The sequence below is a fragment of the Lagenorhynchus albirostris genome, chromosome 3 (assembly GCF_949774975.1).
Source record: "Lagenorhynchus albirostris chromosome 3, mLagAlb1.1, whole genome shotgun sequence".
NCBI classification, from domain to species: Eukaryota; Metazoa; Chordata; class Mammalia; order Artiodactyla; family Delphinidae; genus Lagenorhynchus; species Lagenorhynchus albirostris.
The window spans coordinates 37,521,518-37,545,958 of record NC_083097.1 but is presented as its reverse complement, the minus strand read 5'-3'; the positions used below and the strand labels follow the sequence as shown (position 1 = coordinate 37,545,958).

Below are 24,441 nucleotides of genomic sequence, written 5' to 3'. Positions count from 1 at the left end.
AACATGGATGGACCTTGAGGATATTATGCTAAGTGAAGTAGGTCAGATGAAGCAAGATTAATGCCATATGATTTTACTCCTATGTGGAATATAAAAAATAAATAAACAAAAAAGAAACAAAATAAATGAAGAAACCAAATCAAACAAAACAAACACTTAGATACAGAGAACAGAGTAGTGGTAACCGGAGGGGAAACAGCATGGGGTGGACAAAATGGGTAAAGGGGGTCGACTTTATGGTGATGGATGGAAACCAAATTTTTGGTGGTAAGCATGCTGTAGTGTATACAGAAGTAGAAATATAATGTTGTAAACATGAAACATATAATGTTACAAGCCAATGTTATCTCAATTAAAAAATAATAAATATTAAATAAATGAATGAATAAATAAATATCTCAGCAACTGGTCATATGTGAAGCTTATGCCTTCCAGGGTGTATTAATTATAAGAGCTCAACAGACAATCAAATCGGGCCCAAGCAACTACACACATTTATGTATGCATCAAAAGTAATACTATATACACTATGTTGTCCTTTTGTCAGGTAGATAAATCAGGATGGAGCTACATGGATTTGACTATTTGTAATTAGCTTTTGATATTAACCAGTGTCAAAATAGCCAACTTGCTGTGCCTCTTCCAATGTTAGATTTTGGAATAGCTCCAGAAAGTGAGATCACTTTTGAACACATAATGTTAAAGGCCCAAAAGGGAGACCGTTTATGAAATTAATTATGTGAGCACTCTACAGTAGAGTTAGTATATAAATCTAGCATGAGTATAGTATACTAACATTGTGAAGTTAGGAATAGAAATGGGGTAGAGGTTAGGCTTAATTCTAGGGATTATCCTGTACCATAGGAGTTCAGTAATCACATGGAAGCAAAACAAAAAAATTGTGTTTCTAATATATTATGAAAGGCCTTATAACCCCATTAACGTCCTTTATGAAAATAGTCATTCTGTTTCTCTGGAAAACAATTTAGAAATAACAGGGTTTTATTAAAGGAATTGGTGAATAACTGTTAGAATATGTTATCTTATTTCAGTAAATAATCACTTAAGACCTTACAAAAAGAATCTAACTCCTGATATAGAAAGTAGAAAATCCATAAAAGTCAGCTATACTGAGAACGGGCCCTAATTCTCTGTAACATCCCAAACTTCATTCTAAAATCTTATAGTTGAATGCCGGTTGCTGCCCATATTTTATAGTTTAGAGATAATTGGCAGACAGTTTCAGATATTGTTTATTTTAGATAATAAGGTTGAAAGGAGATTAGTTTCTTGTTTGATCCAGAAGTTTATGTTCTTCAGTTTTACCCTATTTCTCAACTATGTAACACTTACCCAAAAGACATGTTGTTCAATATGTCCATTTTGTCAGGAAATGCTTAGATATAAATATAGAATTCTATTACTAAACAAAAAAATGAAATCCATGGTGATTTTCTTTCCCTACTTTAGTAGTAAAAAACTTTTTTATTGTATTTTACTGTTACTTTTAATGAAAAGTTATTGATAAAAATGTTGGTACTATTTTATTTTCAAATTCAGTGACCAAGAAATATCAGAGGAAAGAACATTAAAAGGACTTTTCTTTGGGTTTGCCAAACACAAAACCAAATTTAAAAATATGTATAACTGATTGACTTTGCTGTAACCTGAAACTTAATACAACATTGTAAATCAACTATACTCCAATAAAAATTAAAAAAAATATAAAACAAGACTTGAAAGTCACAAAAAATAAAATAAAATAAAAATATTTTACAGGAAATAAAATTCTTAATGCTTTAAAATAAATTGCTACTCATATAAGCTGTCTGATATCAAAATACGTGATCTGCTGACTTTAAAATCCAGGATCCCAATCTTACTTTAAAAAAAATTCAGAACAGTGTGTACATTCCCACAAAGAAGGATTTTTTTTTTGCTCACTCTGATTACTGTGTCAAAAAGGAAGATTATTTAAAGAAAGAATTAATGGCTAATAGAAATATATCAAAGTGAAAAACATTTAATTAAAGATAGATTTGCTGATTTTATAAAAGCAAAACGCAGCTGTGCTGTCATGTTACCTCTACACACTTCAGTATGCATTTCTTAAGAATTATAGAAGTTTTCTTACCAAGATATAGTTTCTAAATCAAAGTATTAAATTTGCGAGTTTTTTTCCTGTTTCTCAGTTAATTTCTCAATACATGGTGTCCTCATTACTTCAAAAATAGACCATTCTTTTGGCGAATTGTACAAAATGTGATCCTAAGTATCTCAAGGTGTCGTTTCTTTGTGTCTTTATACGTATTTATTAATTTTATTAACTCAGTAGCCCTTTAACAATTATACATCAGCTCCCAAGTGGATTTTGTTATTCTAGACTAGGTGAAATATAAGCAGAAACCGTATTAGCAATGGAAGAGTGATATAACACATGAGCTACTAAAGAAAGGATTCAGGTTCTGAATGAGAAGTTATAAATATAAAGCTCTATGTAAGTTTCCACTTGTAAAATTCTGATGGAGAATGTTCATTTGTCATAATTTTTTGTGCTTTCTGAAATAATCTAACCTATCATAATGGATGTTGTGAAAATACAAATAAAGTTTCACAGGAAAGGGAAACCTGTAACATACAGATGATACAATGGACATAACAATTTTAATTTTTAAAATGTGCTGCACGGTTGTTTTTTAACCATTCAGAGAACTTTTATCTCAAAAGCCACTATTCACGTTCAATCTGCACAATAAAAGAAGTAGCTCTAACTCATATAGCTATAAAGTTAACTGCAGTTAATTGTCAATCTTCCTTTATGTTTTGCAATTAAACTACTTTTGCTAATGGTTTTCAGTCCCTGGGTTATTTTTTTGGTTCTCAACAAATCTGTTAACAAGGAATGAGAAGCAGAGAAGCGTGTGCCCATCATTTGTCAAATTTGCTAACTTCTTTTAAAGCACCTTTGCTAAAATGCTTCGAAGGACAGTAAGTGAAAAACTACTGGCAAAACCAATGTTCTTTAAAACATGACTCATCGATTTAATGTATTCATGTCACCTCTGTTCCTCATGGAGAACCCACAGTTGGTTGTAATACTCATAGAGTGCCAGACAGCAATGTGAGGATAAAGACATGCAATCTCTGTTTCTATTTGTAAAAGTTCTTTCTGTATTTTTATTAAGTTGATACTTGCACTATATAATGTCAATGTCTACTGACATTGGTAATATTCTTGACTTTTAAAATTTGATTATAAGAATTGATTTTATATTTTGGTCAACAGATTTTCCACATGACATATGATCTCGCCAGCGCTGTGGTGAGAATTTTTAACCTCATCGGCATGATGCTGCTCCTGTGCCACTGGGATGGCTGTCTTCAGTTCTTGGTACCACTGCTGCAGGACTTTCCACCAGATTGCTGGGTGTCTCTAAATGAGATGGTTGTAAGTAATTCGTATTATTTTACACTGTGTTTTCTACGTTTTGCCAACAAGTTCTAAATATTTATGTTAGAATGATCTAATTAGCCCCATAAATGGTGAGAGAAAACTTAATTTTGCTTCTATGGATATAAAATCAGACGTTTCTGTTTCTAGAGCTAAAGTTTATTTACATGAAATGTTCCAGGGGGATGTATATGTTACAGCCTCTATTTTTTAGATATCTTACTCTGTGTATATTGAGACATTTTATTTCAAAGGTACACACACATATAGTCATAGTATTGTACAACATTCTTTTAAAAATGCCTACTGCTCAGAATAACTTCTTTCTTTCAACATGATTTTAGCATTTACTGTGTTCAAGACATGCAATTCTAGGCATTGTAAACATGCAGACATGTTTCATCAATGTAAATGCAAATGAGATATGTATGACATGCAATGATATTTCAGATAGTACTTCCTTCTAGTGAAAACATCATGGGAAAGATAGCCTTTAAACTTTACCATAAAAGACATGTAAATATAAAAATGTCTGTGAAATAGAAATTTGATTTACATAGTTAAGTGTACTTATATTCACATTTAATTTTAAGAGCATTCATTTTGATATACATAGTGCAACACTCACAAAGGAATGAAACAATTGTGAATTTTTTTTAAAATTAATTATTTATTTATTTTTGGCTGTGTTGGGTCTTCGTTTCTGTGCGAGGGCTTTCTCTAGTTGCGGCGAGCAGGGGCCACTCTTCATCACGGTGCGCGGGCCTCTCACTGTCGCGGCCTCTCTTGTTGCGGAGCACAAGCTCCAGACACACAGGCTCAGTAGTTGTGGCTCACGGGCCTAGTTGCTCCGCGGCATGTAGGATCCTCACAGACCAGGTCTCGAACCCGTGTCCCCTGCATTGGCAGGCAGATTCTCAACCACTGTGCCACCAGGGAGGCCCGTGAATATTTTTAATATATATATTCACAGATATTTGTTCTCTCTTTAAGTTCTCATATTTTCTTCTTGCATTACATTTTAATTACCTTATATTTAATAAAACGTTATTTAAGTTAACTGCACATCAGAATAGCCTTCTCTTATGTTTCACATTTTATAGGTGGTAAATTTTATGAGACTTTCACAGAATTTTAACTTTGGCATAAATCGAACACCCTCTTCTTTTCCGGACTGTTCTATTATTAATTTCATAGATTGTTATTGTAAAAATGACATAGACATCTTAAGAATATACATTTTTGTCTCCTAACCAATGAAGCTCAGGCTTTGTGTTTGAAGGCAAGAGGGGTTACAGCACATGTTGAGAAGAATGTCTTGTTTTCTCCCTTTTGTCTCTTCTTGCCTACGTATTTTTCTCCCTTCCTCCCTCCCTCCTTTCCTCCATTCTTTATTCCTTTCACTCCTTTCTTTGAGGCCCAGTATTCACCTGGATCTCTCCTTCATTTCATTCATATCTGCTTAAATGTCACTGCCTCACAGAAGCCTTCCCTAACCACCCTAATATATTACCCAATTTGTTTATATTTTATCTTAAAAGAATTTAGCAACACACACACACATGGGCATGCACACACACACACTTATTTGTTATTTATATTTTTCTGTGTTCCCCACACCAGAGCATAAGTGCCATTCAGTCAAAGAATTTGTCTGGATTTTGTTCTATACTTTATCTCCACTGCCTACAACAGTGCCAAACATAGTAATTTGTTGTAACCTAGTCACTTATCATCAAAAGTTTGAGAAATGTTCTTTATGGAACTTTCTGTATCTAAAAAACAAACCAAGGAGTTTGATGAACTCAGTTTTCAAATCTGTGTAGTCTCATTGATTATAGATCTGTCACTTTTCTTATCACTGAAGAAGCAAACATAAAGACAGTACTAAGATATTTGGGGATGAGGAAAAAACAACGGCTCTTATAAACTCACGGCTGACTGAGTGAATAATTATAAAAAACACTAACACCGCTGCCAAAAGATGATTCATCATTGGCACCAACTAATATTTAAGTTTGCAAATAATTATTATTTTAAATTTTCTCTATGTATCTTTTAAAAAATAGCAATTGTCATTATTGAAAGAGTAAAGGAATTGTTATTAGGTATCCATAAATGGCATATAATTGTATAATTATAATATTAGGAAATATACTAGTTAATATGTGTAGTGGTAAACACATTTAATGAAGAAAAATTTTAATGTCTTGCTCATTTTTCTTTAAATGCCTGTATATGTGCCCATTTGTGTCTGTGTTTGTTTTTAATCTAACATAGTCAAACCTTTGCTATATTCTGATGTTGAACAAAATACCTTTCCTGAATTTGCAATTTGCTTCTTGGGTTTTTTTCTTTTGGCTGCAGTTTTACTTAGGAAATTGGCTCCCATTTTCTTTCACATTTATTTAATATTATTTCCACGTCTAACTCTAACGTAGAGCGTAGGAAAGAGTTAAGTCTTACATTCAACTATAAGGACCAGAAATTCTTCTATATTGTGAATATTAGTGATATGAAAGAGATAATAACCATAAAAAAGACAATTTTTAATCAGTAGAGAATCTCAATAGTATCTTTTGACCTTGAAGATATTATTTTCTATCCTAAAGTTATTGAGTTCTCAAAAAACTTCCATCCATCACAACAAAACAGAGAAAAGTGTATTTACATACAAAGAGGGTTATAAAGGAGAAATGAAAATCCAATATAAGAAAAAAGCACTCTATATTTACATATCATGCTTACTGTATACAAACCCCAGTGCTCTGAGAAAGGCTATCTTATTTGGTCCTCACAGCAGAAAAATGAGGTATGCACTATTTTCCTCCATTTTGCAGTTCAGAAAACTGAGATTTTTAGAGGTTAAACTAATTGTTCAGTGTCACACATGTAGTAGATTATAGAATCAAGATTAGAATGCATATCTATCTGACTCTATAATTTCTGTTCTAAACTACGTTAGAATACCTTATGTTGCACAGATTATAGAAAACAGTTTAAAAAAGTAGTTACAAAAAAAGAAACTTGTAGTCACAGCACACCTATTATAGTAAAAAGTCACTTGAAAATCAGCATTTGAGCTTTGATACTAAAAAGTGGCAAGACTGATATGAGACGTAGATGTAGAAAAAGAAAATCATATTGGGAAGGCCAAAACTGGGAAGCCAGATCAGGGTGGATGCAGGACATGATTGATGCTAGTCATTTTGGGGTCTGGGCTTGACAATTGTGCTTTAACATTTGACATTGGTACTAAATGATTTAAGATAATGATTAGGTAGAGTGTGCAGCGAATTCCTTATGCCTTCCTTCTTTTCCATATCATGCTCTTAAATGATTTATATTTTTAAGTACTATTTTGAATCCTCCTTAACCATTTTTGCATTTATATCTATATTCTTATTTTCATATATATATATTTTAAATCTTTCTTAAACACATTTGCATGTATATCTATACCCTTATCTCTCTATATATTTAAATCCTCCTTAATGATGTTTACATTTGTATTTATATCCTTATCTACATTTATACATTACTAGCTAGTTATCCATATATGCCCTAAGATGACAAATTCAGAGGCATTGCCATAACCGTACTATATCACTAACTGGTAATTTGTTCAATATATTTATTGTTATATTAACTATTTCTAATCTGCATTTTATTCCATAGAAGTAAGCCCAATTCTTCTTAGCTAATTCCTTTCCAGTCCTTATAAATTCCACTAAAATAATTGCTTAAGTAATGTTTTTTAAAAAGTCAGTCACTCCATTTTTATATAACTGATTCATTTTGCTGTGCAGTAGAAGCTAACACAACATTGTAAAGCAACTATACTTCAATAAAACTTAATTTAAAAAAAGTCAATCACTAACCATGGTGGGCTACTTGAACTGAAGAGGTAAGAGATACTGACTTGCAAAATGCAACCTGAATAGGAATTAATCTTGCTATGCATTTGTAATATTTGCTTTTGTTTCATTCAAGAAATGTTTGAATTATAGATTTCTGTCTGAAAATCTTGGATTTGCCAGATAATTAATGTTTAACAAGATTAATTTTGAAAATCTTGTCATTCCCATGATATTTTGTGACTGTGTTTTAGGTGTATCACACACACTAAAATGGTAACATTTGATAATTAAAGGGATCAGAGGCAATGGGTTTTTGGTCTAAATTATAAAATATTATAAAATACTCATTTGAGAATCTAACTAAGAAAATAAAAAATACAGTGCATCTGAACTTGCATATTAATCTTGACATAATTTAGGGAATGACTTTACAGAATAAAGAAGGATTTGCAGCTAAATAATACATTCCTAGAGCAATGCGTCTCTAATTGAAATCTTCAGGTTTCCTGTCAAGGAGTCTACAGGGTTTCTCCCAGCAATCTGGTAAATATATGGATACATGTTGGCAATAGTTTGAAATGTTTCAATGTAAGCATATTATGAATTTAGTATCAACCTAAATACAGCATCTGAATTTACCTTTGTGGTTGAAGTGCATTGTGCCATGAGGTGCTATATAAAATAATTCTGGCATATAGGCTTAATAAATACATGATCCATTTGTACCAAATGAAGGCTTAATGACATGATATTAGACGTTGTACAAATTTTTCACCATAGGCAAAATGGAGAAATAGGTTTGAAAACTAAGTCATTCATTACATAGTACATAATTTGTGTGTTAAACTACATACTCTAGGAAAACTAGTTCTATAATAATCATCACTATATTTACCTTGTATACAACTATTTGGTTTCAGCAAACAAAACAAAACAAAACATCATCCATCACAATAAATTTAAATTGAGATGTGTTTATTAATTTATTTTTGTTAATATTTTGTTTGTAAATTTATGTCTGTTTCAGCTTTACAAGAACTATAAGGATAAGAAACATATCTAGTTTTATAGTTGTGTTTATTTGAGTAATATCATCCTCAAAATGATTTAAGCCAACTCAAACATCATTCCTTATAATGTTTTATTTTCTTGTTATTTGAGGGAATCTATGCATTATTTCATCTTGAGAGATGCCATTCTAGAGGTCAAGCAATGTGCCTTATAAGTATCTGCGTACCCCACATGTCCTGTACCACTCTTGCACATATTACTAAGTAAATATTAATTATTTATAACAGAATGGGTAATTAACAGCAGCATTTGAAAATTATGTGTAAAGGAGTTATTCTATTATGCATTTAAAATGTTGTTCCTTGGATAATTTGTGTTATAATAATGTGTACATCAAATGATTTCTTCAAAGATATGTAATCACTTGACCAACTTGTGGGCAATATAACGTACTCAAAATTCATGAAATCCAAATCAATGAGCTTCTCGAGCCTTTCATTTCTATATAAATGACAATATTTTTCAGCAAAACGTTAAAATGTATGAACAATACTAACTAAGACTATCAGAGGAAAAAAAAAGATATAAAATGTCTGGAAGGGTCTAATTAATAAAACCTATGTGGAGAAAATAAGAGATTTGATTGAAAAATCTAGATTACTGTGCAATTTTATTTTCATTTGAGGCAATGTGTCAGGGACACTTACTAATAACCAAAAGGCCACACACTATGCACATTTTCTAGCTCCCTTCCAGTTGGATGGGGCCCTGTGATAGTGATGGTCAGTGGGCTCTGAGTGACAGTATCATATTTTACTTGTAAGTCTAAGCAGTGAAGAGCTGCTATGCAGTCCTCCAGTTATCTTTTTCCTCTCCAGAGGCTTGTCTTTTAATGTGTAAACCACACCATAATATAGCTTATCTTGGCTCTCCTAGACAGCAGAATAGAGAGGGAAAAAAGCTGGCAGAATTGAATTTATAGAGACACATTCCAGAATTGCGTCTACCCCTGCAACCTCTGTGATTTTAGGCAAATCGATTAACTTTACTGTACTTCAGCTATGAAATGAGGGTATATTATTTACTCTTTCACTTAAGCAATCTTATTGAGTACCTGCTTTGTGCCAGGCATTGTTGTAGGCGCTGAACAAGCAGTAGAGAATGACACAAAGTCCCTGAAATGAGGGTATATTATTTACTCTTTCACTTAAGCAATCTTATTGAGTACCTGCTTTGTGCCAGGCATTGTTGTAGGCGCTGAACAAGCAGTAGAGAATGACACAAAGTCCCTGCCGTCAGAGTGCTTACATTCTAAAGAGCTTTTGTTCATAGTACTTCTTCCTAGGTGTGAAAACTATACAGAGATTAGATAATTAGATTTCCTAATCTAAATGAATAGAAAATTGTGTACAAAAGTCATTAATATAAATTTGAATTGTGGCCTCTGTAATGTGAGCACTGCCCAAAGAGCAAGGAGACAAGTGCTAAGGAAGTATTGCCCTCTTTCTGCTTGCCAAGACAGGTACACTTGAAAATGTGGCCATTCTTCCAATTTTTCCCTCCCTAATTTAGCCACCCAGAGAGTGCTTTTTTTTTTTTTTTTAAACTCACATAACAGTGTGCTAGTGGCAGCCTTATGTGGATTGAGATTAAAGACTATAGGGGGTATAAACCAAGGGGTGTGGAGACACAAAATAGGGAGACTTGTATTTCCATTACTGTCAACTGGTTTTCGATCAGGAACATTCGACAAAGAGTGGGGATTGAGACTCCAGTCACTTTTAGCTCAAAAACTGTAATAGTCAAAATAAACGTGTGCTGGGGGGCTAGAGTAAAAAGAGCTGTTTATTGGTTTTAAGTGAATGATTTAGAGAAAAAAAAAGGAATACATATTATTCATATACAATTCCCCATATACAAGTAGAATACTGAAATTTAGGATGACTATATTATTATCTATTGATATTCTAGCAAATGCATAAAGATAAAATTAAAATAGATTCACTTTTTGTTTTACAAAGCCCATAAACTAATTAGATAATGACTGATTGAAATAATACAACTGAGATAATATAATTAAGACATGAAACTAGATACCTCTTAATTAAAAATATATTTCTCCTCTCTTGAGGTCTAGCAATGTATTTCAGATTTGAATTCTATACATTATAAATTATAGTATTATATTACTGATTTTTTTTCTAAGTACAATGTGTTGCCTTAACAGAATGTTTTAAAGCCCTAACAAGATGTAATTAATTTGCTGACAAGTCACTATGTAGCTTTACTGAGAAAAAAAGTGCATTCATAGCTCTGATGAGTTATAATAACAAAGTAGGTCAGCAGACTGCTGAGTGCTGTGATTCTCCTTTGTTGTCCTGTTTCTGCCTATTAGGAAAGCCAGCCTGGTGACTCTTCTCTATTAGATAGAAACACAACCTCTTCACAAAAGTGAAACAATTCACATGGTGTCTTCTTCCTTGTCAGACATGTATTCTTTTAGGGGAATCAACATATGGAAATAAATCATAATCTGACATTTTGTTTTCAAATGAAATGTACATTTCAGAAAATCTCTAACATGAATTATAGTTCCATAATAGAGAAGGATAAAGGATATTACTTAAATTATATATTAGCTATGACTATAGTAAGATGCTTCAGTGATAACAAGACCAATCCATAAGTTCTAAAATTAGTTTTCTTATATAGACTAGCTTTCAAATTTTAAGCAACCAATGGCTAGACCAAGCTCCATTCATGACATTACTTTATCTAACAAGTGGCACCAACTAAAATTGGAAAAGAAACAAAATATCTTACAGTTCAATATTTTCTCCAGGAAGATTAATTTACTAGACTTTGCTCTCCATCTGCATATATATTATATATATATCATATATATGAATTTTGTGGAGACTTTCACAGATGTAATGGTACATGTAACACATTATTGTGTCTATTCTAAATAAAAGGAAAGCACATTCATTCCCATTTTGCAAATGAATAGTCTGACCCAGAGAATTGTTATTAGATTTACATAAAGCCAGAAGCAGACAGTATGGGAACTGATGATGAAATCAATTTTTTCCCCTGAATTAATGCTGAACCTACCATAGCATTTTACTTCATGCGCCCCAAAGACCTTCATCCATCATAAGTTGTCAATTCATGTTTACAGAAAACAACTATAAATTGATTGTACCAGTGTAAGAACTTGGAATATATATGAAAATATTTGAAAAACTCATTGCGTTTTGTATGTGTATGTTTGTTTTTAAGGTTTCTCGTTTTACTACTTTCATAAAACTGAAAATCTGGCAAAGAAAAGATATTTTAACTTCCCATTTATTCTGAATTTCTCATTTACTTAGGTATCACATGACATGAAGAAAGCCACGAAATAAGTGAGGGATATAAGAAAACAACAGTGGGAACATTATCTGAATCTTAGCATAAACATTTTCATAGTCCCATTATATACTCCATTATTTCTGAGTAGTTTTTAAAGATGCAATATATGCTGGAAATGAGTAATCACTATGAAAAATTGAATTTGGCTTGTGAACCTTTATTTTATTTCAGTTATTTTATATATATATTTACAATGTGCCAAAGAGTATAGGCAATTTATCAAATAAGATATTAAGAATATGTACTAGAATCATTGGCTGGTCTTCTTTATGCTTTGAGAATATAGAGATGGGTACAGTGTGACCAGCATTTAAATACTCTTCTAGTATTACCAGCCAGGTGCCTCTACCTAAGGAAGCTCTACCTAAGGAAGAGTTAATTAGCACCTGATTCTGCTGTACAACCTGCTGACTCATTCCATGCCTAGAGTTGTGAGCACATTCATCTGTGGACTGTAACCGTTTATTCTAATTGTATAAGCTTGATAATGATGAAAAAATCACATAGGAAAATTGAGAATTCACCACCACCACATCTTTGTAATTTATAAAAAGATATATAACAGTGAACCCCCATATAGCCTCTATACTCCAATAGCATCTTCCAGGGCATATCATAAAGCCAACAAAATTTTTCTCTAAATGTATTCTAATGATAGAAATAAATATTAATTGTAATATCTATTTACAGTATCCACCAAAGCAATTGACTTACATACACAGAGCATTTTGAGCTAGCCTTTGTGGTCAATGTGGTAATCTAAGATCATGATTCCTGCATGTTTGGAAAGGCCTTCCAGTATAAAAATTTTTTTTTAAAATTCTTTAATTTCAATTGTATTAAAATGAGGACACTATTCAGTTTGACCATTTCAGTTAGGAGTAAATAAACTATGTTTTCATCCTTTAGGTGATTTTTTTTTAAATGTATTTGTTCTAAGGTAAGCTATTGATTCATATTTTTAAAAAATATTTAGTTAAATAAAATTATAACATGATTGGGAAAAATACCATTTCAGGCAGTACCCATTACTAGCTCTCCACTACTCCCAAACTAAAACTAAAGCATTAATGCTCTATTAAATCATTACATTCTGTCTTGCACTTTTGTAATTCTGCTCTCAACTAGGTTATCAATTATTAAGGAAGAAGAAAAAAACAGAAATTTGGCATACGCATGTAATCAGTAAATCAAATTAAAGTTTGTATTATTCTATAACAATTATACAAGTCGTTCTCCTGAGGGTAACTTTCCATTTCACTCGTTGATGTTATAATTTGTCTATAAGTTTTCATTATTATTTAACCAGAAGATCAGAACTTTTTAAAAAATAGCTCTTTAGAAAATGATGAAAAAGATTCCATGTATTTATTTTTATACAATGAAATATATAAACATGGAAACCTTATAAACGATAGGTCTGGATACCATTTATATCTGAAAATTTATGAGAAGGACATGTTCTAATGTCTCCTAATGTATTTCTCTATCATTTAATTTGTATCATAATGCATTGGGTGAACAAATTTAGTGTTCTATAAGAATTAAATGACAACAAAATTTGAAAGAGAAAGGGGAAGATAAACCCATTATTTTACATAAGAATAAAAACTAAAAGACAAAAGTAGAAGATTAGGAACCAAATAGTTAATACAATAAAGATAGATAGCCTTTTCTCCTTTAGGCTTTGTTTCTACTGTTTAGGTCATCGGCCATTTTCACTAGATGTCTTTGAAGCCAGCTCTGTTTCTTCCAAAGGAAAGAAAACATACCTTTATCATCACCAGCTATTGTTTAAGATAGCTGGTTTCTTTTGCTGAGCTATAGTCTCGTTAAAATCTTTTATTTCTCATCTAGTAAGTAACAATATGTTCATGGGTATATTTCTACCAACTTTTTTTTATAAGAACCTATTACAGTACAGAGTTATAACTTCTACCAGGTATCTAATATTTAGTATATGCGAGAATTCCCTGGTGGTCCAGTTGTTAGGACTCCCCACTTCCACTGCAGGGGGCATGGGTTTGATCCCTGGTCGGGTAACTAAGATTCCGCATGCTGCGTGGCCAAAAAAAAAAAATTAGTATATGCAATCAGGTATTATTATTATTTGATTCTTTATGCATCTATCGGTTTTGTGACATTCATTCACAACCATGCTCAGCAAATTGTCTATATTCAGTTATGAATGAAGAGCTGATTAATTACAATGGCATAGCTTAACAATGCTTCTTTACCACTTAAAGATACTTTTACATACAATAACCAATGTTATGAATATATTATGACTAAAGGAGACATTCAAAAGATCTGGTAAAGTTCATAAAGAAAGTTGGTGATAGAACTACATCTAGGACAGGAGTCTCCCTACTTGCACTAGCCCCTATTTTCCATTAATGCATGAATGAATACTTGTTGAAAACTTTGAATGAAGAAATCATACATCCAGATGATTCAGTAAAATAGAAATTTCCTTCCTTTTCATTGCTTTCTTAATAGAGAGCTTACCAGACCCTTCTAAAGGAAATAGTTTGAGGATAGCCATAAGTAAAACACATGGCCTTGGATTTCCAATATTCTAATGTGTAGATAGGGACATAATGACACAAATTCTATGGTAGCACATCAAATTTGGTGGGTTAAGATACGTGATTGAAATATGGGTTTCTTTAATAAGAATTTGACCTAATTGGAGCAGACCATGTGTCAAGTAGGTGCCCATTTACTGGAAATCTAGTATGTTAGAGAAGATTGAAATAAAGAGGTATAGAGAAAACATTAATAAAGAGATATTATTTAAGGGACATGCAGAAGGTTCTAAGCTAGTTAAATGGGGGAGGGTTTGTGGCACATCATAGCACTGGGAATGGGTATCGGTGATGGAGACTGCACACTTACTCTCCTTAAAGCAGAATATTGACAAATTCTTGCCTAATGGACAAAATTATTTCCTAAAGCAAGCAGCAGTGATGAGCGTCTATTTCAAACAAAATTGAAGAATTTGTTGGTTAGTGATAAGTGATAAGAATCAGAAAGGAAGCATTCAAATAATCTTGAGCTAAATATGAGAAATGGTATTATTGTAAACTGGCTAAGCATGGTCAAGCTCTGGAAATAGATTGGTTAGATTCATCTACTGGTTCTCTCATACTTACCAGCTGTGTGACCTTGGATAAGAGACTTAGCCTATTTATGCCTTGGTTTTCTCATCTGTAATGTGGGGATGATGATTATATTTACTTCACAGAGTTTGGAGTAAATGAAGGAACTTATATGTGCCAAATATATAGAACAGTTCTTGTTAAATTTCTCAGCTCAATACACACAAGTTATTAATAGTTGTAGTTGTGTGTGAACTAGAGTTGATTTTTCTAGTCTATAAATTTGTACATAACCCTCCCATTAAAAAAAAAATAGTGATTTGAGAGCTTGAAGTAGAAGCAGATATACCATATACCTAGAAATATTAAATGGCATGGAAATAAAAAGTTTGTAATGCATAAGCCTGGGCAAAAACAAAAAAAAGGAAAAAACAGAATCTGAAAGTAAACCCTTGCTTTTATTTTCCTACCACCTACGGAAATACTAGAGAAAATGGTCTGAACCCATAATGATAGCTGTAAATAACATTTAGAATAAGAGAAACATTAATGACATTAATAAAAGTTGGAGCAAAGACCAGGAAATGGATACCCCGTTCACTTGGGATTCATGGAATGATAATAAATGATAATAAATGACAGAATGTGGAATACTTTCAATTTTGTTTAATAATGTCTTTTGTGAAGTGAAATATCAATATTTTAAACTGAGTAGACAGAAATAAACTCTAGGGAAATTGAACTCCAAGTCAATACGTTGGTACTCCAAATGGGCTGGACACCTGGCCCATGTGAATTGCACCTTAAAATGGTGATATCTTGGAGAAGAAATGGTGGACTGATTGCATAGTTTCTTTCATAAACCATGAAAATGGGCAAAGCACTGATTGTCCATGGTATATGTAAATAATGCATGAATTGACAAAAAGAGAATGAAGAAAGATGCTGCTAATTACAATCTGATATGTTTGATGTTAATTCCAAACAAGACTCTGCACGAAATTATAAAATAAATTGTTTGTGAGTACTGAGAAAAGGTTTATGTTTATTTAATGAAAGCAAGTCAAAACAGAGCAGCCTTTTTCTCATTTTTATTCTTTTATATATAAGATATGAAAAAAAAAGATTTGTTGAAAACCTTGCTAAGGACATATGCAAGTCCACTATTTCCTTTTTGAGATGAACATTAGACTGGTACATGCAGTTTATAGAAGGCTTTCTGCAAGGTTTTTCATGACATCTTATTATGAAATATTTGGACTAACAAAAATAGAATTGGATGGATTAATAAGTGGCTGAGTGCATGTTTTCTGCTCTCACACACTAAAATGTAGATTAATAGATTGATGTCAATATAGAAGATGTTTAGTGGATGCTTGCAAGATATGATGTCTTTTCAACATATTAATGTGATCTGAGGTGTTTTCAGCATATCAATAATAATTTGACTCAAGCCACCAATGATGCAGCCAACACGGAACAAAAAAGACATGACTAATATACCATGTTATAGATTCGTATTTAAGAAGATATTGTTATATAGGAAAATGAACCAAATCTAATAGAATGGATTTTTTTAATGTTGCCAAACATAAGGTCTTATAATAAGAATCAAAAAAAAAAGAAAGGAAAAAGACAAATACAGGAATCAGACATGGCTCAGTCAAGGATATTAAAAAAACATAGGATTTTGGTGACTATAATTTCAATATATGTCAATAATTGAGATACTGTCCATGTTAAATAAATTTAAAAATCCTAACCGTCAATACTTTTAAAAGAAAAAGAATTAATTTTGGGTATCAAATTCTAAGATCTTATAATTGTACAGGTAATTATTTTCTCTACAAAAAAGGACATATTTATTTATTTACTTATTTGGCTGCATTGGGTCTTTGTGCCTGTACGTGGGCTTTCTCTAGTCGCCGCGAGCGGGGGCTACACTTCATTGCGGTCCGCGGGCTTCTCTTTGCAGTGGCTTCTCTTGTTGTGGAGTGCTCTAGGCACGCGGGCTTCAGTAGTTCTGGCACGCGGGTTCAGTAGTTGTGGCTCGCAGGCTCAGTAGTTGTGGAGCACGGGCTTAGTTGCTCCACGGCATGTGGGATCTTCCCAGACCAGGGCTCGAACCCGTGTCCCCTCCATTGGCAGGTGGATTCTTAACCACTGTGCCACCAGAGAAGCCCCGGCAATTACTTTCTGATCAGAAGACAACCAATTAATTATCTCTTTCTTTTTTCCCTAATATCTTTATTGGAGTATGATTGCTTTAGAATGGTGTGTAAGTTTCTGCTGTATAACAAAGTGAATCAGCTATACATATACATATATCCCCATATCTCCTCCCTCTTGCGTCTCCCTCTCACCCTCCCTATCCCACCCCTCTAGGTGGTCACAAAGCACCAAGCTGATCTCCCTGTGCTATGCGGCTGCTTCCTACTAGCTATCTATTTTACATTTGGTAGTGTATGTATGTCCATGCCACTCTCTCACTTCATCCTAGCTTACCCTTTCCCCTCCCCATGTCCTTAAGTGCATTATCTACGTCCTCATCTTTATTCCTGTGAAATATAAATCCTCACTGGTTATCTTTTATTCCTGAAATTATGCTTTTAAAACTATTTTTGATCCATTAATAAATTCATTTGTATGTAAGACAAATTAAGGACATTGTGACTCATTAATAATCAATTTTGATTTTCAATATCCATTTTTCTCAAATAGCTCACTTTATTATTTAACAGAGTGTATAGGCATTAAGAAAGCATTAAAGCACATTTACATATTGTAAAAACCTAGGGAGAGTGCAGCTGAGAGAATGGAATTATGCCAAATTGAACAAAAGAGATTTCATTATTTTTACACTTAATCTTTTCAATTATGTAAACAGGAAACAAAGCCTCCTTGTTTGCAATGTGTCTTTCTTTGTAGTACATCACTTACTCTGTAGCTGAATTTAGTTCATAAATTTATATCACTCATTTTGACAGATCACTCTGATGAATTCCTTGATTGAGAAACTTAGAAGTAATGTGGCTCTGCTTCCACAAACCATTAACATCTTGTCTCATTTGTTCTATTTTTCTTTATTACTTGTAATAAGAAAAATCTTTAAAATTATAACAAAAATATTCTCCTAGAATAATTAGTCATTTGCCAGTTTCCATTTGGGGCATGATCAGAGCAAAAGATAACTTATTGTTTAGGTTGCCGGAAGAAAGTCAGAAGCTGCATATTTCACATTTGACTTCACCAAAAATAATGCCATTTTTAATATAATTGTGATGCATCTGTTTGTTTTTTTCATTGCAGCCAAGTTATGGAAAATCAAACTTACAGTGGCTTAAAATGCTTATCTCTTTATTTAGAGATAAAAGAGATACTAGATCATAAGTTAACTCATCCTCTCTCTATGAATCTTTCATTTGTGAAATTACATTTCTTTAGAAAATCCAGAGCAAAGTTGGGAGAAGGGATATGAAATAAACAACCAATCAACCAAACACCTGTAACCAATTTCATCAATATTAATAGAACACAACTAATCACAGCCTTTATATAGCTCATTTTTTCACTTATTTCCCAATAATTTGATGCAAGAGAGTTCAACAGCAAGAGAAATGGGGAAAGTATCTGAAATTTATTCTAAAAATTAATTCTTGACTATGGAATTAATGCAAGTTCAGCCCAGTCTAGCATAATGTCCCATGCTATACTTCATGGGACATACTACAGTTGCATATACAACATAATACAAAAAATCTTGCTTATCAAATAGTTATGTAATATATTTTAGAATGTAATATATTTTAGAATATTACATTTAACATGACAGGAATGAAAAATATTTCACCAACTTTTTTTTTAACATCTTTATTGGGGTATAATTGCTTTACAATGGTGTGTTAGTTTCCGCTTTATAACAAAGTGAATCAGTTATACATATACATATGTTCCCATATCTCTTTCCTCTTGCGTCTCCCTCCCTCCCACCCTCCCTATCCCACCCCTCCAGGCGGTCACAAAGCACCAAGCCGATATCCCTGTGCCATGCGGCTGCTTCCCACTAGCTATCTACCTTACGTTTGGTAGTGTATATATGTCCATGCCTCTCTCTCGCCCTGTCACAGCTCACCCTTCCCCCTCCCCATATCCTCAAGTCCGTTCTCCAGTAGGTCTGTGTCTTTATTCCTGTCTTACCCCTAGGTTCTTCATGACATTTTTTTTTCTTAAATTCCATATATATGTGTTAGCATATGGTATTTGTCTTTCTCTTTCTGACTTACTTCACTCTGTATGACAGACTCTAGGTCTATCCACCTCATTACAAGTAGCTCAATTTCGTTTCTTTTTATGGCTGAGTAATATTCCATTGTATATATGTGCCACATCTTCTTTATCCATTCATCCGATGATGGGCACTTAGGTTGTTTCCATCTCCGGGCTATTGTAAATAGAGCTGCAATTAACATTTTGATACATGACTCTTTTTGAATTTTGGTTTTCTCAGGGTATATGCCCAGTAGTGGGATTGCTAGGTCATATGGTAGTTCTATTTGTAGTTTTTTAAGGAACCTCCATACTGTTCTCCATAGCGGCTGAACCAATTCACATTCCCACCAGCAGTGCAAAAGTGTTCCCTTTTCTCCACACCCTCTCCAGCATTTATTGTTTCTAGATTTTTTGATGATGGCCATTCTGACTGGTGTGAGATGATATCTCATTGTAGTTTTGATTTGCATTTCTCTAATGATTAATGATGTTGAGCATTCTTTCATGTGTTTGTTGGCAGTCTGTATATCTTCTTTGGAGAAATGTCTATTTAGGTCTTCTGTCCATTTTTGGATTGGGTTGTTTGTTTTTTTGTTATTGAGCTGCATAAGCTGCTTGTAAATTTTGGAGATTAATCCTTTGTCAGTTGCTTCATTTGCAAATATTTTCTCCCATTCTGAGGGTTGTCTTTTGGTCTTATTTATGGTTTCCTTTGCTGTGCAAAAGCTTTGACGTTTCATTAGGTCCCATTTGTTTATTTTTGATTTTATTTCCATTTCTCTAGGAGGTGGGTCAAAAAGGATCTTGCTGTGATTTATGTCATAGAGTGTTCTGCCTATGTTTTCCTCTAAGAGTTTGATAGTTTCTGGCCTTACATTTAGGTCTTTAATCCATTTTGAGCTTATTTTTGTGTATGGTGTTAGGGAGTGATCTAATCTCATACTTTTACATGTACCTGTCCAGTTTTCCCAGCACCACTTATTGAAGAGGCTGTCCTTTCTCCAAAAATTGCATGTTACTACAAGAGTCAACTAAGTCAGCAAAAATAACCAGTAATTTTTGTTTTCTAAATATACAATTTAATATGTAAATTGGACTGCACATAGAAAATTCTTTAATAATCACATGAAAACTTGAGGCTATCAAATTAAACTAGCATTTGAAAAATAAATAAAAATAACTAAAAAAGAAAATGCAGTCAGTTCAATCAAAAGGTTTTAGTCAAACACTATCTGATCTAACCAAATTGACTTCAAAATAGATAGCAAACTTAAATGCCTAATGAGCCAATACAGTAATATAGATGCATGAATTAGAGCCAGTGTAAAACAAAAAGCAACGTCTTGCCTCTGGTGAGCTAGGCAAAGCTTATCCTGTCTAAGGGACACACCTGCTCCTCAATTTCATCTGATAATTATCACATGGAAGTTTATACCCAGTGTTGGCCAGAACTATCAAGGAAAGCTGGATATTCAGATTTTTATGGGAAATGCCATAACTTTTTAGATATAGCAACTAATACACACACGGACACACAGAGACGTACACAGATACACATACACACACAGCATACCTTGTTTTATTTCACTTCAATATTTCATTTTGCAGATATTTATTGTGTTTTTTACAAATTGAAGGTTTGTGACAACCCCCTGCATTGAGCACATCTATCAGTGCCATTTTTCCAACAGCATTTGCTCATTTTGTGTCCCTGTGTCACATTTTGATAATTCTTGCAATATTTCAAATGTTTAAAATTTATTATTTTATTTGTTACGGTGATCTTGATCAGTAATTTTTGTTGTTATTGCAAAAGGATTACAACTCACTGAAGGCTTGGATGATGGTTAGCATTTTTTAGCAATAAAGTATTTCTTAATTAAGGTATATACATTGTTTTAGACATAATGCTACTATATACTTAATAGACTCCAGTGTAGTATAAACATAACTTTAATATGCACTGGGAAACAAAAAACTCCCTGTGACTTACTTTATTGTGATACTGGATTTATTTCAGTGGTTAGGAACCAAACCCGCAATATCTCTGAGGTGTGCCTATAAGCACAAAAATTATATATACATACACAAGTATATATACAAAATGTATATTATATTATTTAATTATATATACTTATGTATCATTGTACATCAATATTATTTTTTAAAAATAATGTATGCCAAAATAAAAAATGACAGCAAGCTTGATTTAGGTCCAGTAGGCCATCAGTTTCCAACTTCTGAAATTTATCATTTAGTTCATAAGGTTGAAACCAGGATTACATGCTTTGTCTCTGCATGCATTGGTCCTTTCAGATTCAGGCCCTAACAGAATTCCTCCTTTTTCCTCCATTTACAAAAGGGAAAAAAATCGATTAATGTAAAAGGGACCTGGGGAACATAGGAGAATGGGAATTTGTCCACATTAGTGACTCAGCCTGCTGTTAGTGATAAAATCGAAAACATATCCAGCATCTTAAATTTATCACTAGAGATGTTGTTCAGTTTTAACTATGTAGTGTCCAGGCTGTACTGAATACGATTTGGAAGAGTATCGTACAGTACTTAAGTATAAGACCTCCTCCCTCCACACCACAGGATCTGTTTGCATCCACTTATTTGCATGAGATTAGGATGCATTAGCAGCATTTATCTATCATCTATCTATCTATCTGTCTACTTATCTACCTGCTTACCTATTTATTTATTTATTGACTGACTATTCTTGTACCCACTGATCAAGTGGGAAAATAGACTGATAATCAAACAAAATCTTGCCCTAATAGTTGTCTATTTTTTCCCAGGAATATAGAAAATAAACAAAATAAAGAACTATAAAAGATAATCCCAGGCAGCACAAATCCTATTAAGAAACCTCAAAAGGGAGCACAATACAGTGACCTGGGTCAAGCAGATCTATTTAAAGGCGCGTAGTCCAGGATGAAGGGACAGCTGACTGGTGTAGCTGGAGTGGCGTGAGAGAGGAGTGCAAAAATGATGTTGGAAAGATATCCAGGGACCAGCCAAATCATAAAGGGTCTTGTAAACCGCTGGAAGATTTGGGGTTTTGTTCTCTGTAAAATGGAGAACTGAATGAGACCCAGTGGCCTACGCTGTGAAAACCCCTCCCACTGCAGAATGCAGAGAAGGGAGTCCTATTTTCCTATTTCACAGAACAAGTTACAACACCAGGCACTAAGGGGCAGGACTGTGAGAACATGTCTAAGTAAGGTGACAACAAGCAAGTGGTTGGGCCGCAGCAGTGGAGCCCAGAGCTGTGAAGAGGTCGGCTGTGTGTAATGAAAGCTGCAGGCAGCAGGGCAGAGCAAGGGAGTTTGACCTGAGTAGTGAGGTCCGGATGTGGGGCAGCAGCTGCCCTCCCCTGGGGAGAGCAAGGAAGCACAGTGGCCTATGTAAGTAGGTCAGACTGATCTGAAACATATGTGACATATTCCTTAGCATTTCAGGTGGAAGACGGGGCCTGAGTTTCTTTGGTCATGAAGGTGGGAGTGGCTAAGAACTTAATTTAGATATAAATACTAAGCTGACCTCATGTTTTTCTAAGGAGGGATAATTTGGGTAGATTTGTTCTTTTGTTATATCAGTCAGTCAATGAATATTAATTAATTGTCTGCTCTGTGCCGGGCACTATTGTAGGTACTATTATCCTGCCTTGGGAGTTCTACATTCTAATTGAACTTGTTCCTATACAAGGAATAATTGGGAGTAAGCCTGATTTTCTCAAGTATCATGTTCAGTGAAGAAAAACCAAAACAAATGTTTGATTTCTGGCAGTCTTGGAACTTTACTGATGCTTGAGCTCTTTGATTTGTTTCTGTCTTCATTATTTGAAAGATTCTCAACATGTATGCCTATTGAAGCTGATGCTTTGTCAATATGTATAATGACATAAAACATTAAGGTTTGGGCTTCCGTGGTGGCGCAGTGGTTGAGAGTCCGCCTGCCGATGCAGGAGACGCAGGTTCGCGCCCCGGTCTGGGAAGATCCCACATGCCGCGGAGTGGTTGGGCCCGTGAGCCATGGCCGCTGAGCCTACGCGTCTGGAGCCTGTGCTCCACAACGGGAGAGGCCACAACAGTGAGAGGCCCGCGTACCGCAAAAAAAAAAAAAAAAAAATTAATGTTTGATTTTTCTTTCTACCTTCCTTTAATCTCCTTTAATATCACTGCTTCTAGGAAGTCTCTGTTAAAGTACTCTGTGTACTTGCATTTATATCGACTGAAGTCGTTAGGAATCCATTTTTAAAAATTAGGCTACAATTGTAAAAGTAATATCCTGTTGGTTAACCGGCCATCTTCTTTTAACCCTGGAGAGCATCTTCCATGTCTCTATGAGCCATTTGCTCTATTTCACTCTTCTTATGTAGTGATACCGAGTAACAACTGCACGAAGGTCAAACGAAACCCTGTTTAAATAAAAGGGAAATTTGAATTTGACTCATTTCCTTCTAAAAAAGACAACAGATAACATATTAATTTGCAGTATTTCTCATTTTAGCTGATCATTATACTTCATTTTTTTCTTTTCCTAGATGAAAAAACTTACTAGAAAGTATTAAATCACTCTGTGTATTTAATTTGAAGGCTAAAATATCATTTGGCTTGTGCCATTTCTCTGATAATGATATAGTTTTTTTTATCAGATTTGCATGATAACCACTCTGAAGCTGAAACATATATGGAATTATGTCAGAGAGAGAGAGATTTTCTTTGAGGCGTATACTTCAGTTTAAGAAAAAGAAGTTACATTCAGGCTCCTATTTGTTTTTCTCTCTTCACTCCATCACCTAACACTTTTCTGAAAGAGAGAAAGCTGCAATTCAACTCATAAGGAAACTATTTCTTAGGTATCTTCCAGTGAAATTTTAATTGACTACTGGTAGTTGAAAACATAAAATAATCAATTTATTAAATGGAGATAGGGCTCTATTAACAATATAATCATGAAGCGAGAATGCACACAGAGCATTCACTGAAATATATCTTCCAGTTCTGCAGAAGAGTCACAATTTTCTTTTGACAAAAGAAAGCAATTCATGGAGCTTAAGCAGTACGCAGAAAATTGCAAAATTCTTTCAGTGCATTTGCTGTCATATTAAGCATCTGATAGCTGTGCATGATTATTTTCACAGAGGTTGCTAGGAAGAGAGACATAATTTAAATGCATATTCTTTCTGTAGCTACGGCTATGAGAAACATAGTTGGCACTACTGGGGACCAAAATAATTAGAGTATTCTTCAGCTTACTTGGCAATATTACTTAATATTTGTGCTCACTCTATGTTAGGAACCCTGATGCGCACCTCATCTCATTT

The 24,441-nt window shown here is 33.6% G+C and overlaps 1 protein-coding gene across 1 annotated transcript in view; it reads left to right on the top strand.

Annotated features, from left to right (window-relative positions):
* Positions 1–24,441, top strand: part of HCN1 (hyperpolarization activated cyclic nucleotide gated potassium channel 1) — a 365,548-nt gene that overhangs the window by 197,443 nt on the left and 143,664 nt on the right. Inside the window, exon 3 of the mRNA XM_060146056.1 lies at positions 3,287–3,448. Within this exon, the coding sequence (XP_060002039.1) occupies positions 3,287–3,448 (162 nt within the window). The remainder of the gene's footprint in view (positions 1–3,286; positions 3,449–24,441) is intronic.